The 16,196-nt window shown below is 50.4% G+C and overlaps 1 protein-coding gene and 1 pseudogene across 3 annotated transcripts; one reads left to right on the top strand and one right to left on the bottom strand.

The window, feature by feature from the left end:
- Window positions 1-324: 324 nt before the first annotated feature.
- Haus5 (HAUS augmin like complex subunit 5) lies at window positions 325-11,937 on the bottom strand. Of its 3 annotated transcripts, none has more exons than XM_052166242.1 (19): window positions 11,779-11,937; window positions 11,243-11,305; window positions 11,115-11,147; window positions 10,555-10,579; window positions 9,493-9,592; window positions 9,253-9,412; window positions 6,728-6,797; window positions 6,556-6,638; window positions 5,992-6,049; window positions 5,684-5,808; window positions 5,461-5,524; window positions 5,251-5,381; window positions 4,895-5,057; window positions 4,202-4,282; window positions 3,987-4,132; window positions 3,561-3,672; window positions 3,348-3,477; window positions 752-884; window positions 325-641 (listed from the first exon to the last, which is right to left on the bottom strand). In XM_052166242.1, exons 1-19 carry the CDS (start codon window positions 11,934-11,936, stop codon window positions 524-526), a joined length of 1,953 nt encoding a protein of 650 aa, XP_052022202.1. In that variant the 5' UTR covers window position 11,937; the 3' UTR covers window positions 325-523. The 3 variants fall into 3 exon arrangements, with proteins under 3 accessions (XP_052022202.1, XP_052022212.1, XP_052022219.1); XM_052166252.1 differs by having other exon boundaries at window positions 6,734-6,797; XM_052166259.1 differs by lacking the exons at window positions 11,115-11,147; window positions 11,243-11,305.
- A 1,577-nt stretch (window positions 11,938-13,514) lies between these two features.
- LOC127696426 (40S ribosomal protein S3a-like) lies at window positions 13,515-14,314 on the top strand (annotated as a pseudogene).
- Window positions 14,315-16,196: the final 1,882 nt, after the last annotated feature.

The following is a 16,196-nucleotide window of genomic DNA, read 5'->3' as shown; positions in this document are numbered from 1 at the left end:
AACAAAGCTCTGCCCTGAAATCTCCCTCCCACATCCTTACCCTGCTTATGCACCCATGGCAGTTAAATTCCACTGTCATCCACCTTGCCACCTTGTCATCTACCTCCCTCTCCAAGGCCACTAGGTCTCTCAAGGCAGGGGCTTTGGTCCATTGTATTTGATCTGCTGAGAACAGTGGAGCAGTCACTTGAAGGTGTATGATCCAGAGTACACCTTTCTCTTGGCTTTAGTGGGAAGGGCAGTGCAAGACCTGGAGGGACCAGAGAACAGCACCAGAGGAGCTGCAGGTCTGTGCCAGGACAGTCGATAAAACTGGGCAACACGTTCTTTCAAGTGCTTTATTGAGGGAGGTGAAGTTTGGGAGTTAAATACTATTTATTTTTTGAGTTAGGGCATCACTGTGTAGGCCCAGGCTGGCTTAGAAATCAACAGCAGTCCTCTTTCCTCAGTCTGCTGAGTAGAGATAGTAGGTGCAGAGCACTGGGCTAAATTGCAAATGTTGACTCTGCTCCTAGCCACCTCTTCATTTGCATCGCTGCTGCAGTGCGACCTGGGCCTGAAGCCAGCGCAGCTGCCACTGGGGCAGGGACAGGCCCTGATGGAGCTCCTCAGAGAGGGCAGCTTGGCCAGGCTGCTCCCACCTGGGGAAAAGCATGGCGTCTGAGGAAAGGCCCTTCCTCCAGACCCTCCCATAGAGGCAGCTCAAGCCATGAACCACAGTTTCCCGATATTCCAAATGCCCCCTTCTCACCAGTCCTCAATGACCCCCTGGAGTTCAGGGATTTGCTCCAGTGCCTGTTTCAGCAGGTTCGACAGCTTCTTCAGGGTCTGCCCCATGCTCTCATTCTGCTCCTTTTCCTGGGACACCTGGATCTGCAGCAGCTCTGGAGGGTACAGAGGGAGGCAGCTTCAGGGTCCCCACCTCAAGGATGCCACCCTCAGGGCCTCAATCGACTTTCCCATCACCCTACCAGTCTCTGACACACACACACAACTCAGCTGCCTCAGCTTCTCCCTTTCCTCTGTGGCGTCTTCCCCAGGTTCCAGACCTTAGTCTTCCGTTCTGGTCACCCTCCATGTTAGCCAGAAGCTTCTCCCACTTGCTCAGAAGCCTGCCCTCCAGTGCCTCCGGGTTCCCCAGTGCGCCCCACCGCCATCTCTCCTAAGTCCAGACTCCTCAGACAGTTTGCATTCTGTGGTTTCTGTTCCTTTCTGGGGAAAACCTGAGGTAACTCCAGAGACACCATACTTTTTGGTTTTCCTTTCATTTTCAAGACAAGGTCTCTAGATGGTCCTGGCTGTCCTAAAACTCCATATGTGGGCTAGGCTGGCCTCACACTTAAGAGACCTTTCTGCTTCTAACTCCTGAGTACTGGTATTAAAGGTGCATGTTACAACTGAACTATTTTTTTTTTCTATTGAGTCAAAATCTAATGTAGTACAGGCTAGCCTCAAACTTACTATACAAGGATGACACTGAGCCTTTTGATCCTCCTGCCTTTACTTCTGAGTACTGGATCTGTAGGTGTGTGCATGCGTATGTGTATATGTGTGCATTTTAGGTTTATTATGAGTGTTTTTGCCTTAATGTATGTGTATGCAGCACATGTGTGCCTGGTGACTAAAGAAACCAGAAGACAGCAGCAGGTCCCCTGGAATTGGAGTTACGGATGGGTGTGAGCTGCCATGTGGGTGCAGGGGACTGGGCCAGAGCCTCTGTAAGAACAAGAGCACTTGACCACTGGGCCATCTCTCTAGCCACCTCCCCTTTTCTTAGAGACAGGTCTTAGTCTGCAGGCCTAGCTGGCTTGGAACTTACTATGTAGACCCCACTGATCTCACACTCATACCTGTCTGTCCCCCCACTGCGCTGGGACTAAAGGTGTATGGCACTATTCCCAGGCAGCATGCCTACTTTTGTGCAGTCCTGGTTCTGAAGGCCAGGCTGCATGCATGCTAGGCAAGCACTCTACGCCCTGGGCTCTCTCTTTAACTTGCCATCTTTCCCAGGCCTTTGCACGCTGCTCCAACGTTCCACTCTTGCACCATTTCCCCAGGATGGCGACTGGGCCTAGTCCCCAGTGCACCAAAGCAGACCCCACTGAAGCTGGATGCAGGGTGTCGCAGTCACTGAGTGCCCTGTCTGTGACCTCCACCATGACTCTTAAATGTTCTTTATCCAGGCCTGCAGTCTCTGGGAATTCTGAGTCATGGGTTAGTATGGCGGGAACAGATATGGTAGCCCAGAATCCTGAATCTGGGACTCTGAGGGCTTGCTGACGAGCTGACATGGGGGTTAGGGATCACTTAGGGGGGAGGAGAGGCAGAAGAAAGGGAACAAAATTATTCTTTAGAAGAGAGGGATCCAGGAGCTGTTACAGATACATAGCCAGATGGCGGTGGTTCACACCTTTAATCCTGGCAGGTAGAGGCAGGCAGATCTCTGTGAGTTCGAGGCTAACCTGGTCTACAGTGAGTTCCAGGACAACAAGGGCGACACAGAGAAAACAAACCAAACCAACCAACCAAAGAAAAAAAGTTCAAGATAACCGTGAAGCCAGGGGTGGTAGTGCGAGGCTAGAACACCAGCATTTGGGAAGCAGAGGGAACGGATTGCTTGTTTGAGGCCAGCTTAGGCTGCTTGGCCAGACCCTGTCCCAATAAACAATAACTAAACAAGACAGCCAAAAACAATAAAAGAACACTGGACCATCAAGATGGTTCAGCAGACAACAGTGTTTGCTGCCAAGCCAGACTACCCGAGTTTGAGCCCTGGGACCCACAGAGTGGAAGGAGAGAACAGGCTCCGACAAGTTGTCCTCTGACCTTCACAAAAACATGGCATGGCACACACATGCACACAGACTAAAACAAAAGGTATTCTGAATGCAATGCGTGAGTAGTTGGCAAATGGATGGGCTGTACAGCCTTATACTGAGATCCACATCTAACCATAGGGTTGGGATCGGGACGGGACCCACACTCACAGCCAAGCTCTTGCCTGGGCTGGTGTGGTGGGGGTGGGGGCAGGCCTTGGGAGGCAGAGGCAAGAGGATCTCAAGTTTGAAGACAGTCTGGACTACACAGTGAGATGCACACCAAAAGACAAAAAAAGCCAACCAGCCAACCTTCACGCTACCATGAGGTCAGGCTACCTGAGTTCCCTGCTCTGCAACTCGGGGGGTGCAGGGTGAGGGGGCACAACACACAGTAAGAGCTTGCTACGCAGCTGAAGCAGGCACGCCTCCACCTCGCTGCAGTACTGGGGTCCTTAGCATTTCAGAAAGCCCATGGTGGTTCAGAACAGAAGGAATGCTGGGTCTGGAAAGCAGGCAGGGTCAACGTACCCTGGGTGGATGGTCCCGGAGGCACACTGGTCTTCACACAGAGATTTCCTCCTCGGAGACCCCACTGGTCTTGAAGAAACAGAAGATCTTGCCGGAGAGACGCAGCCTTTGGAAGCAGTAGTTCGGATGCCTGGTGGCAGGAGGAGGACGGTCACCTTGGCCATAGGGTTGGGATTGGGATGGGTAGACAGGCCACAGGTCATGGGCACTTACTTTCCCTACAGGCAGTCCCAGTGTGTGACTCAGCGAGATGAGCCTGGAGCCCCTTGGGGTAGTGGGGTGCAGCTGATGGATGGATGGTAGAACCCTGGATAATGTCTTCAGCCTGAGGGGCAGGTAGCAACAGAACATTAAGCAGTTTGATTCACAGAAGCCCTGGGGGTACAGGAACTTGGAGGTAGGCCTAAGTCTGGGAGACCAGACTGCGGCTGATGATACAGAGTAAGGCGTGGCGGTCTGGGGACCCTGGGCTACTTTATGTGCATGTGCAGGTGTGTGTGAGTGTGTGTGGAGGCCCACGGTGGCTGTCAGATGTCTTCTTTATTGTTTTCTGAGACCAGGTTCTCCTCTCACTGGACCTCCCCTGGAGCCACTCATTTGAATAGGTTCAGAGGGAAGACAGGGCTGGCCCAGCCTCACCCGTGGGCGTGGTACAGCAGCAGGGGGTCCAGGAGAGCGTGGGGCAGCTGTTTGGCTTCTTCCTTCAAGCATCGCAGGAGTTCTTGGCTCTGTGGTGCCACAGCCTCGGAGGTGGGGACAAGCTTCTGCTGAATCAGGGCCAGCACCTGTGGGATGGAGCCAGTAGGCAGGGTGGCCAGGGTCCGCCACGCCTTGCCCAACAACAGTCACCTTACCTCCTCTGGCCCCCGGCTCAGGCGAGTTTTGCTGGCTGAGTTTCCCTTGATGAGCAGACGGATCTGTTCCTGCCTCTCCTCCTAAGGAGTCAGAAAGCCACCAACACTAGTTCCCGGCTCTTCCAGGGCACTGCGCCCCTTCTTACAGGGGACAGGGCCTGCTTCTTCCTGGAGTCTCCCCTGGCTCCCCCTCCACTGAGGCCAGCTTCATCTGTTCCTTCATCCCTCCCCTCCATATCCCTTCAATATTTTTTTAGACTTTTTATTTTTTACTTTATGCATACGGCTGTTTTGCCTGTATGGATGTCTAGGCACTGCATGTATGCCACATACCCACAGAAGCCAAAAGAGGGCACTGGATTCCCTGGAACTGAACTCCCAGTTGTGAGCTGCCATGTAAATGCTGGGAATTGAACCCCGCTTCTCTGAAAAGACAGCTAGTGATCTTTTGTCAAGACAGGGTTTCTTGGTGTATCAATCTCTATCCTCGAAGTAGCTCTATAGACCAGGCTGTCCTTGAACTCAGTATCATGCCTCTGTCTCCCGAGCACTGGGATTAAAGGCATAGGCCACCATGAGTCAGTGTAGCCAGTCCTCTTACTGCTGAGCCATCTCCTGAAGCCCTGAGAGACCCAGAGCTTGGTCTGTAAACCTCACCCCATCACCGACTGTCCACCAGGCCCAGGATCTCACCACCAGCTGACGCCACTGTAGGATCTGCTGCCTCTTGGCCTGCAGCTCCCGCAGCAGAAGTTGACGGCGCTCAACTGCACTCTCCAGTTCTTGGCTCTGGGCACGAAGAGCCTCGCGCTCTGCCCACAGGCCACTGTGCCTAAGCCCCAGCAGCAGGACTTTCCTGGGGGGGGGGTGGGGAGAAAGTGAAAGAGCACAGAGAGATGGGCAGCCACATTGGGGAGATGAGATCTTTGGGGAGGCATGAAGAACCCCCCCCAACACAGGAAACAGGCACCAGGAAATGGAGGAAGTGAGGGGGCCCCCAGGGTAGACAACATTCAGTACCCCGGCCTCTGCTCAGAGAGCATCTTTACCTCTTACTAGATCCCAGTGAAAGTCTCTCCACTTCCTCCACTAGGCCCTGGAGGCGGCTAGTCAGGACTTGTCTCTCACTCAGGAGTGCACTTCTCTGGGCAACTAACGCACCTACAGCCTGCCAGTCCTCCTGGGGGTACAAGGTCCTTGTGAGCATAGTCCATGGGGAGAGGGCTTCAGTGGGTCTTGGGAGAGTGTCTCAGGGTTACCTGGATGAGATGAGCAGTGGATGGCAGGACCTGGCTGGGGTTTGAAGAGTCTGGGGCCTGAGGCCTGGGGTGGGGACAGAGCAGTTGAGGGAGCAGCCTCTTTGTATTGAGTGTGGGCAGTCAAGATCAGTCTTCCCTTCCCCTGTTAATGGCTGGCACTCAGCTCCACCCCATCTGCCGTTCACTGTGCCTGCTCCTGGCTATGGGAACATTCGCTCCACACCTGGACAGCTCCTCTTCTTTGAGCCCATCCCCAGAACACAGGGACCGGATCTCTGATTCCCGCTCTGCAGCCAGGTACTCCAAGGCGGCCAGGATGTGGCCTGCAGGGTGGTTTGTGAGCAGTGTCTGGAAGGGACAGGTAGGAAGGCAGGGCAGGATGACGGAGCAGGTGGAAGCCAGGCCTCTGAGGCACTGACTAGATGGTTAGGGGTGACTGGAAGTTTCATCATGGGGGTGGGGGGAAGAGGAGAGGGAGGCGGAGGATGGGGGAGGTAGTGGTACCCTTTCCTGGGAGCCTTGCCCTCTCACCTCAACTGAGGTCAGCCACTGCTGATAGGATGTTCCGACGTGGTCATCACAAGGGCTTCTGTTGGTTTGGGTAAGCAGACAATGAATGTTGTAAGGCACATCAATTACCCTCTAAATTATCACCACTGCACATAAGTAGGTGCCGTCATTGTCCCCATTGTATAGATAAGGACATTGAGTCTATCTATGCCTACTAGACTTGAGTTCCCCAACTTGATCTTGCTGTCTTGGGGCCACCATATGTCCTCTTTAGTTCTTGACCCTTCACCCTTGTTAAGTCTGCTGGCCAGAGCTCCCCCACCCCCACCTCCAGAGCAGAGTAAGGGCATCCTCTGTGTCCCAGAGCCTCAGGTCTTCCCTCCCCAAACATCCCTGACTACACACATAGGCTGTCAACATCTATGGTGGGTCTGCCTCTTCCTCATCCACCCTAGGGGCTCTCACATGGCAGGGATCAGAACTGGATTAACCCAGAAATCCACTGTCTGAGGAATTAATAAACGAGCAATCTCCCATCCCTCAAGCCCAGGTCCTTATAGGGTCCCAGAGACAGAGAACACTCACAAGATGCTGCCTCCCTTGGCCTGGGAAGTCAGAAGGTTCTGCAGGAATTGAGTTCGGAGGGAGCAGGCTGCCCGGACATCAGCCTAGGGAGAAGAGGATGGGGTATTAGTGGGTTCTAGGCCTCTGCTTGGTCCTCCACTCCTCGTAGTTCCACACAGCTTAGGATTCTTACCAATACCTGAGGCTCTAGGGCTGGGGCTGCTGACACCACAGGTCTAAAGGTCACATCCACTTTGGCTTTCCTGGAAGGACAAGTGTAATTGGGATGAGCAGATATCTGTGCCCTCCACCTCGTGCTGCCATGCTTTCAAGGGCTCTCTGTCAGATTAGATCACTGTCATCTCCTAGATCGGCCTCCTCATTGGTCTCCCTATTCCTGTCCCCTCTGGTCAGACCTATGATAGGTCAGCAACCCTATTAAAATCTGGGTTTTCAGTCAGGCCTCATGGTTCATGCCTGAGATTCTAGCCAGTGGCTCTCAACCTCCCTACTGCTGTGAGACCCTTTAATACAGTCCCTCATGTTGTTGTGACCCCCAACCATAAAATTATTTGCTGCTACTTCATAACTGTAAATACTGCTAGTGTTATGACTCAATGTAAAATTTCTGATGATCTTAGGTAATGCCTGCGAGTGGGTCTTTCAACCCCAAAGGGGATGCTGCCCACAGGTTGAGAACTGCTGGATCTTAGCTTTCAGGAGGTTGAGACAGGAAGATTACTAAAAGTCTGAAGCCAACATGGCCAAACAGTGAGTACCCACATGGGTGGTAGGGATTGTACCACAGTCCTCCGAAAGGGTAGCCAGTGCTCTTAACCTGGGGCATCCATCTCTCCAGCCGCCCTGGGCTACACAGAAAGTTTCAGGCCAGCCAGCCTGAACTACTCTGTCTCAAAACACTAACAAAGAAAAAACTAGCTTTGACTGGCCCTGGCACAGGCTTGCCATCCCAGTACTGTGGGAAGCTGGCACAGGTGCTGTGGTTACAAAGCACATTTAAGGTCAGTCTAGGGCTGGAGAGACGGCTCAGAGGTGGAACGCACTGGCTGAGCTTCTAGAGGTCCTGAGTTCAATTCCCAGCCACCACATGGTGGCTCACAACCATCTGTAATGGGATCTTGGCACCCTCTTCTGGCCTGCAGGTGTATATACAGGCAGAACATTATACATAATAAATAAATCTTAAAAAAAAAAAAAAAAAAAAAAAAAGGCCAAGCTAAGTAACTTAGTGAGACTCTGTCTCACATTTCATAGAAAGTAAATTTAAAAAGCATGTCAGGGCCGGAGAGGAGAGACGGTCAGTGGTTAGGAACACCGCTTGCTCTCATACAGGACCTACCTAGCTCACAATTGTCTGTACTTTGGCTCCAGAGGATCTGATGCCCTCGGGCCTCCAATGGGGCCTGTAAACGCACACAGGCACACATGTGCACATACACAGGTAAAAACAATAAATAAGTGTTCAAATGAACAGCGAAAGGGCACAGGCCAGATGTGGTAGTACATGCCATTAATCCCAGCACTTGGGAGCCAGAGGCAAAGGGATCACTGTCATATTGGGGCGATCCTGGTCTACATAGGTCACATCTAAAGCAAAAGCCAAACAAGCAAAGGGTAGGGGCTGTAGCTCGGTAGTAAAGCCCTTGCTCAGCACGTGTGACTCTGAGGTTAAAGCTGAGCAGCACTCCAGAAGAGAGCCTCATGGGAGGGAGGGAGGGAGGGAGGGAGGGAGGGAGAGGTGGCTCAGACGTAAGGACGCCAGCTGCCCTTCCAGAGGTCCTGACTTCAGGGCCCAGCACCCACATGGCAGCTCTCAGTTCCAGGGAAGCCAGTGCCTTCTTTGGGCTTCTGAGGATACCAGGCATAACTATCCATAGTGCACAGACATGCATAATAGACCCACCTGTATATAATATAAACGCCTACACACAGAAAAGAAAGAAAAATAGAAACATGTATTCAAAACAAAACGAAACAAACCACCCTTGTGAGACCTAAGGATTGTCATCTTGGAACAATTCTGGACCCCATGTCCCCAACATGACACTTTGCTGTCACATTAGAACAGCTGGCAGACATCTTCTGAGCGCTATCCACGATCTGACTCACCTAATTCTTATACTGACTAGAAAGGCTGGATATTAGAGCCCAGAGGCACAAGGACTGCATTGCCTAAGGTCATGCAGTTCTAAGTAGCCAAGCAGCAGTGTCAGCGAGAACTGTTTCAGAGAGAAATGGCAGTGACGCCATAGCCTGTCTACCTCCTCACACAGCTCTTCTGGCCAGCATTCTCCTGGCTGTCCACTTCTCAAGGTGACCTCCAGCCGTTAAGGTTGCTATGGAGACTTCTCTCCCAACTTAAACATTACCCCTTTTCCTTCATCCCATGACCCTTCACAGGATTCACATCTACCTGAAACCATGAGGTATTTCCTAGGCTCCCATGTGCCTTCTATGCAGGAGAACTTCAGCTCCAGCAGGGTGGGGCCTGATTTTTTTGTATTCACTTGTTTCTCCAAAGCCAGTGTGGTAGACATCCAGTTGGCACCATAAATCCAGGTGCCCAAGATAATAAAACTGCCCATCCTGACAGCCCTTATGTTATGGCTGGAAGCTCAGAATTCTCAAGAGGGATCAGGCAGAATACAGGGGTTTCTGAGGAGAATGTCTAACCTCCCTGGGGAGGCTGAACCCCACCTTTGCATATCCTGCAGACGTTTGAGCTGATTCTGCAGCCGCTGCTTGGGGTCTTGTAACCCACGCTTCTGTCTTTGTACGGCCCCAGCTTGGGCTTGGAGGAGAAGAGCTCGAAGCTGGGTGTTTTTTAGGCTCTGCAGTGTCTGCGTCATGGCTACATCTGTGGGAGGAACAGAGGAGGCTGTCAACACCTCTGTCACCCAGGGTTTCACTGCCCGTTCAGCTGGCCCCACGCGTCACCCTGAGCTTCAGTCTTCTGATCCATCAGCTCCAGGCTCTGGTCTATCTCTTGGTTCTCTGCCCGATGGCGGGTCACAGTGGCATCCAGCTCCTGACGGATCTGGTGGGATCAGGTACAGGGTCATCGGGTCAGAGGCTTGGGCTCACTGGAGCTTAGCCTGGCTGCATTACCTTCTGGGTGGCGCTCGCTTTCTTGCCTCATCTCCTGGGAGATGGCTGACAGGGTTTTCTGTTTAAGTGGTGCAGGTCGAACACAGAAGCACTAAGAATCTACCTGGTTCTCTCCCTCCTGGAATTGCCTCTCCATCTTCTTGGTTTTCTGTCTGTGTGGTGATTCCTACATCTCTGTCAGATGCTTTTTATTATTTTTTATTTTTATGGTGGCAGGGTTGTGGTGTGTAACTAGCTCGGACTGCCCTTTAGCTCACAGTCCTCTTTAGCATCCATGTGCTGGGATAACAGACAAGTACCAACATACCCAGATTCTATATATGTTTTAATGTATGTCTGTGTACCACATGCATACAGGCACCAGTGGAGGCCAGAAGGTGTTAGATCCCCTAGAACTGAAATCACAGTTGGCTGTTAGCCATCTGCTCTGGATGCTGGGATGTGAACTGGGGTCCTCTTCGAGAGCAGCAAGTGCTTGTAATTGTTGAGCCTTCTCTCTAGGTTCCCCTCCTAGTCTTGACCTCTCCCTGCATTCCTTAGCAGCTCTGACAAACCCGTCCTCCTCTTATCAGTTTTGTTTACTCTATCTACTTTTGACTAGGTCTCTCTCTGTAGGCTTATACTCATGGTGATCCTCCTGCTTCATCCTAGGTGCTGAGACCATAGGACTCAGCACCTTCCTCTCTCCACACCAATGCCCCATGTCCATATACCATTGCTCTTTATCTTGTGCCTGGCTCCCGCTGGACCACAGCCCTTGGGAGCACAAAGATCTGGTCTGTTTGGTAACATGGTGCCCCTGACAGACCCATCACCTCCAGGGCCTAAGAACAAAGTATTTGCAAGCTGACTTTTGGTTGAAGGAAAATATTAACAGCACAGGCTTCTTACCTTTGGATTGTCCTGATGACCATACCTAGGGAAATAAATGAGACCAGAGTTAGGAGATGGCTGGGGCTTCTGGGGAGAAAGCAGGAAGATGAGTCCTTGGTTGTGGACAAGGCTAGACCAAACTGGGGAAGACAGGTGTCTTAGTCAGGGCTTCTATTCCTGCATAAACGTCATGACCAAGAAGCAAGTTGGGGAGGAAAGGGTTTATTCAGCTTACAGTTCCAAATTGCTGTTTATCACCAAAGGAAGTCAGCACACAAGCAGGTCAGGAAGCAGGAGCTGATGCAGAGGCCATGGAGGGATGTTCCTTACTGGCTTGCTTCCCCTGGTTTGCTCAGCCTGCTCTCTTATAGAACCCAAGACTACCATGCCAGGGATGGCACCACCCACAATGGGCCCCCCCTCTTGATCACTAACTGAGAAAATGTGTTAACAGCTGGATCCCATGGAGGCACTTCCCCAACTGAAGCTCCTTTCTCTGTGATAACTCCAGCCTGTGTCAAGTTGACACCCCAAACCAGCCAGTACAATAGGAATCAATGAATTTAAGAAAAAGTTACCAGAGGAGGTTTCCCTGGATCGTCTTGATATTCCTGCATTGGAGAGATGGAGGGAGAGGAGTGGCTGTGGGCCTTCCCCGTGCCTTTCCCACTCTCTAGCCCCCTCCCCTGCACTAGGTTTGCCTTACCTCTGACTATGCACATGCTGTACAACGTAGGCCCAGATGTCAGCACCCTGACCCAGACACAGCCTGGAGGGATACAGCATATGATTGGAGCATTGCCCAAGAGGCTCCACCATCTCCACAGTTATGGTGATGTGGAAAGTTCCAAGATTTCTCATTTCTGTGGGTGGGCCTGGGGGAGTCACTGAGAGGGTGGCGTTCTCCCTCTGCGTGAGGGTATTCTTATTTCACTACAGGTTGTCTTTCTTCTAGGAGAGGTTTAGTTTGAGTCACTTCCAGGTGGGTGTAAAGAGGTTTCCACCCCAGAAAATGGTCTTTCCTAACAGCGTCATATGTTACTGTTTCTGCAGATTTGATCCCAATAGAACAGCCATTGCCTACTGCCACCTTTGTTTAGGGGGAGAGTGGCAGTGGTGAGGGGAGGTGCTGTAGGGACCCCCTTATTCTGCAAATCTGTGTCATTCTTGATGAGGGGCGGGGATCTTACTCCCCGAGGCTAATTCCAGGACGGAGAGTCCTTACAACAGAAGTAGCCTCACCTACGCAGCGTCGACTCCCGGGGGCGAGCCGCTGGGGACACCGCCATCTCTTCAGCAGCCCAACGACTCAGTTCCCGCTCTTCCTGCGTTAGTTCCATGGCTGTCACAGAGCTCAGCTGCAGTCGCGGCTTCCCGCACTCTTTAAGTCTGGCGCCCATCGATGACGTCAGGAGTGCGACGCAGAGACGTCACCGGTCGCCAAGCCGACTGCAGGTCCCGGCTGCCCGGTCTGTCTGAACCAGGCTGCTGCTCCAAGTGGCTCTTGGCGCTTTAGTGAATAAAAACGAAAAGGATGACAGTTAAGTTCAGATACCCGCTTATCCTTTTCACTTACCGTAAGAGGCAAAAGGTTCTAAAGGCGTCACTCTATTTTCTTGGGGAAAAAGGGAGGGGGCGGGGGATGTGCAAGACATTCCCTTTTCCCAAAGTGTGGCATTTAGACAAAACCCATCATTCTCTCAGGGACTTAAGAAACTAGTTTTTACTTACTAAAAGTGGTCATTCTCCTCACCTTTGGCAGAAGGGACATAGGACTCTCCCATTAGCCTATGCCTTTGGTGGTGTCTATTAACACAGTGAGGTCTATGCTGGCTTCTAGGTTCCCTCTGGCCCTTCTCACAAGAGCCTCTTACAGAGTCCTCCTGCCCGGCATTCCCCGCCCCCACACTAAATCTCTCTAGCCCTTGAGCTTTGCCCGCTTCAGATTCTTGTATAACTCAGCCATTATTCCCAAGCATCCTCTGGGTCCTCTTGGCACCCTCTCCAGTCTTCTCTTCCTAGCTTGCCTCCCACCCCCGCCTCAATCCCCACCTCTCCTCTCATGGCCCCCTCTATTTTGCTGGCTATATTCAGTCTGGAGTCTTCCAGATGCCTCTGGCTATACTCTTCTTCATATCTATAAAACCCTTCTCACCCACACTTAGGAGCATTCTTGTCGCCTTGGTGCCATTTGTATTTTGATGTTTTCTATGTATTTTAGGATATGTTAGATCTCTTCAATTTTATTTTGTATGTGGGTTTTTTTTGTTTTTTTGTTTTTGTTTTTGTTTTTGCCTGCATGCAGTACTGTAATTCCCCAAATTCATCTGTAAGCCCCATTTTCCCAGGAACCAGGTAACTTCCTGGAATTCTGGGAATTAACTAAGGGCTTTGTATTGGTCAGGGTTTCTATTCCTGTACAAACATCATGACCAAGAAGCAAGTTGGGGAGGAAAGGGTTTATTCAGCTTACACTTCCACTGCTGTTCATCACTAAAGGAAGTCAGGACTGGAACTCAAGCAGGTCAGGAAGCAGGAGCTGATGCAGAGGCCATGGAGGGATGTTTCTTCCTGGCTTGCTTCCCCTGGCTTGCTCAGCCTGCTCTCTTATAGAACCCAAGACTACCAGCCCAGAGATTGTACCACCCACAATGCCCTCCCTCCATCACTAATTGAGAAAATGCCCCACAACTGGATCTCATGGAGGCACTTCCCCAACTGAAGCTCCTTTCTCTGTGATAACTCCAGCCTGTGTCAAGTTGACACACAAAACCAGCCAGTACAATTGACCCCTTGTCAACCTGACACACCAACACACATCACTATTAAGCCTCAACCCTTACTTTCTTATTCAGCCCCAAGATCTAAATAACGTTAAAAGTCCCACAGTCTTTACACATTAAAAGTTCAATCCCGTTAAAATGTCCAATATCTTTTAAAAATTCAGAGTCTCCTCTTTTGGCTCTCCCATCGGCACCATGATGGTTGGCAAGAACAAGCACCTGACAAAAGGTGGCAAGATGGGAGCGAAGAATGTGGTTGGTCCGTTTTCTAAGAAAGACTGGTATGATGTGAGAGCTCCGGCAATGTTCAATATTAGGAACATGGGAAAAACACTAGTCACAGGACTCAAGGAACCAAAACTGCATCTGATGGTTCAAGGGCTGTGTGTTTGAAGTGAGCCTTGCCGGTCTACAGAACGATGAAGCTGAATTTAGAAAATTCAAACTAATTACTGAGGATGTTCAGGGCAAAAACGGTCTAACTTCCATGGTATGGATCTCACCAGGAACAAGATGTGCTCCATGGTTAAACAGTGGCAGACCATGATTGAAGCTCATGTGGACGTCAAGACCACAGATGGGTATTTGCTCTGACTTTTCTGTGTTGGTTTCACTAAAAAATGCAACAACCAAATAAGAAAGACATCCCATGGGCAGCACCAGCAGGTCCCCGGATCCAGAAGGAGATGATGGAAATCATGACCCGAGAAGTGCAGACAAATGACTTGAAGAAAGTAGTTAACAAACTGATTCCAGACAGCATTGGGAAAGACATAGAAAAGGCTTGCCAGTCCATTTATCCTCTTCATGATGTCTTTGTTAGAAAAGTAAAAATGCTGAAGAAACCCAAGTTTGAATTGGGAAAGCTCATGGAGCGCCACGGTGAGGGCGGCAGTTCTGGCAAAACGACTGGTAACGAGACCGGTGCTCAGGTCAAGCGAGCTGATGGCTATGAACCACCAGACCAAGAGTCCGTTCAGAATCAAGATTTTTAATAGTGGCAAATAAAAAGTTCTATTTGTGATGAAAAAAATTCAAAGTCTCTTAACTGCAGGCTCCACTAAAATACTTTCTTCCTTCAAGAGGGAAAAATATCAGGGCACAGTCACAATCAAAAGCAAAACTCAAACTCCAATGTTTCAATGTCTGGGATCCAACTCACAAGCTTACGGGCTCCTCCAAGGGCTTGGGTCACTTCTCCAGCTCTGCCCTTTGTAGCACACAGCTTGTCTTCTAGGCTCCAGCTGCCTGTACACCACTGCTGCTTCTGTTCTTGGTGGTCATTCATGGCACTGGCATCTCCAAAACACCGCTGTCTTCCGCTGTAACTGGGCTTCACCAATAGCCTCTCATAGGCTCTTTTCATGGTGCCAAGCCTCAACTATGCATGACCCCTTCAGTCCTGGGCCATCAATTGCAAGTGAGGCTGCACCTTCACCAGTGGCACCTTCACCAGTGGCAGCCTCAATTTCATGGCCTCTCACAGTGCCGAGCCTCAGCTGCTCTTCACGACCCCTTCGTGCCTTCAAAACCAGTACCACCTAGGCGACTCTTACACAGTACCAAGTCCAGCCACAGCACAAAATATAACCATGGCTATCTCTGGAACACAGCCTCTGTGCTCTCAGAAAACACTTCCCAGAAGATTTCACCTCAGTGATGCCGGTCTTTTCTTAATTACTGCTAATTCCTTAGCTCCAGCTAACCAGCATCAATAGTCCCAGTAACACAAAGGTTTGCTTTAGTGGTTCTGGTATGTTGTTAATCACAGCTGATTCTTCAGCCCCAGCTAACCAAAACCACGGAATCTTCATAATCGAAATATGGCCCTGATAAGAGTTTTTAATCTTCCCTCTAAAATTTCACAAGCCAGGCCTCCATCTTCTGCACTGTTCTCAACATTATCTTCCAAACTCCTACATAACATCCCACAGAGGTCTCAACACTGAATGGACCATCTAGCCCAAAGTTCCAAAGTCCTTCCACAGTCCTCCCCAAAACATGGTCAGGTTGTCACAGGAATACCCCACTGAGCTGATACCAAATTTGTCTTAGTCAGGGTTTCTATTCCTGCACAAACATCATGACCAAGAAGCAAGTTGGGGAGGAAAGGGTTTATTGAGCTTACACTTCCACGTTGCAGTTCATCACTAAAGGAAGTCAGGACTGGAACTCAAGCAGGTCAGGAAGCAGGAGCTGATGCAGAGGCCATGGAGGGATGTTTCTTACTGGCTTGCTTCCTTTGGCTTGCTCAGCCTGCTCTCTTATAGAACCCAAGAGCACCAGCCCAGGATGGTACCACCCACAAGGGGCTCTCCCCACCCCCTTGATCACTAATTGAGAAAATGCCCCACAACTGGATCTCATGGAGGCACTTCCCCAACTGAAGTTCCTTTCTCTGTGATAACTCCAGCCTATGTCAAGTTGACACACAAAACCAGCCAGTACAGGCTTCTACATGATTTATGTTAATGCCTGTGCTATCTTTTAAAACCAGGTTTATAAAAGATAGAATTAAAAACAATGTGTGTTTAATAAGATAAAAGCTACACCTGCATTCATGTACAACAATGTACCTTTTGGATACCCAAACTTTGTAACACAAATAATCCACTTGCAATTAATTTAATTAATTAATTAATTAATTAATTAATTTTGTTTTTTTTTCAAGACAGGGTTTCTCTCTATAGCCCTGGCTGTCCTGGAACTCACTCTGTAGACCAGGCTGGCCTCGAACTCAGAAATCCGCCTGCCTCTGCCTTCCAAGTGCTGGGATTACAGGCGTGCGCCACCACTTCCCGGCTGCAATTAACTTTAGAAACATTAAATTGTTTACACTATTAGAACTTGATTTTGCCTTCTGAAAATTATGATTAT

Source organism: Apodemus sylvaticus, chromosome 1, assembly GCF_947179515.1.
Source record: "Apodemus sylvaticus chromosome 1, mApoSyl1.1, whole genome shotgun sequence".
Lineage (NCBI taxonomy): Eukaryota > Metazoa > Chordata > Mammalia > Rodentia > Muridae > Apodemus > Apodemus sylvaticus.
This window is presented reverse-complemented; position numbering and strand designations above follow the sequence as displayed.

Bases quoted from the DNA above. Each gene is read 5' to 3' on its own strand.
- Haus5 (XM_052166242.1), bottom strand. From the start codon at position 11,936: ATGGGCGCCAGACTTAAAGAGTGCGGGAAGCCGCGACTGCAGCTGAGC. The intron at 10,580-11,114 runs GTAACTTTTTCT...TTATTTCCCTAG, and splicing joins ATCCAGGGAAACCTCCTCTG to GTATGGTCATCAGGACAATC. The intron at 5,058-5,250 runs GTAAAGATGCTC...CCCCCCCCCCAG, and splicing joins TCACTGGGATCTAGTAAGAG to GAAAGTCCTGCTGCTGGGGC.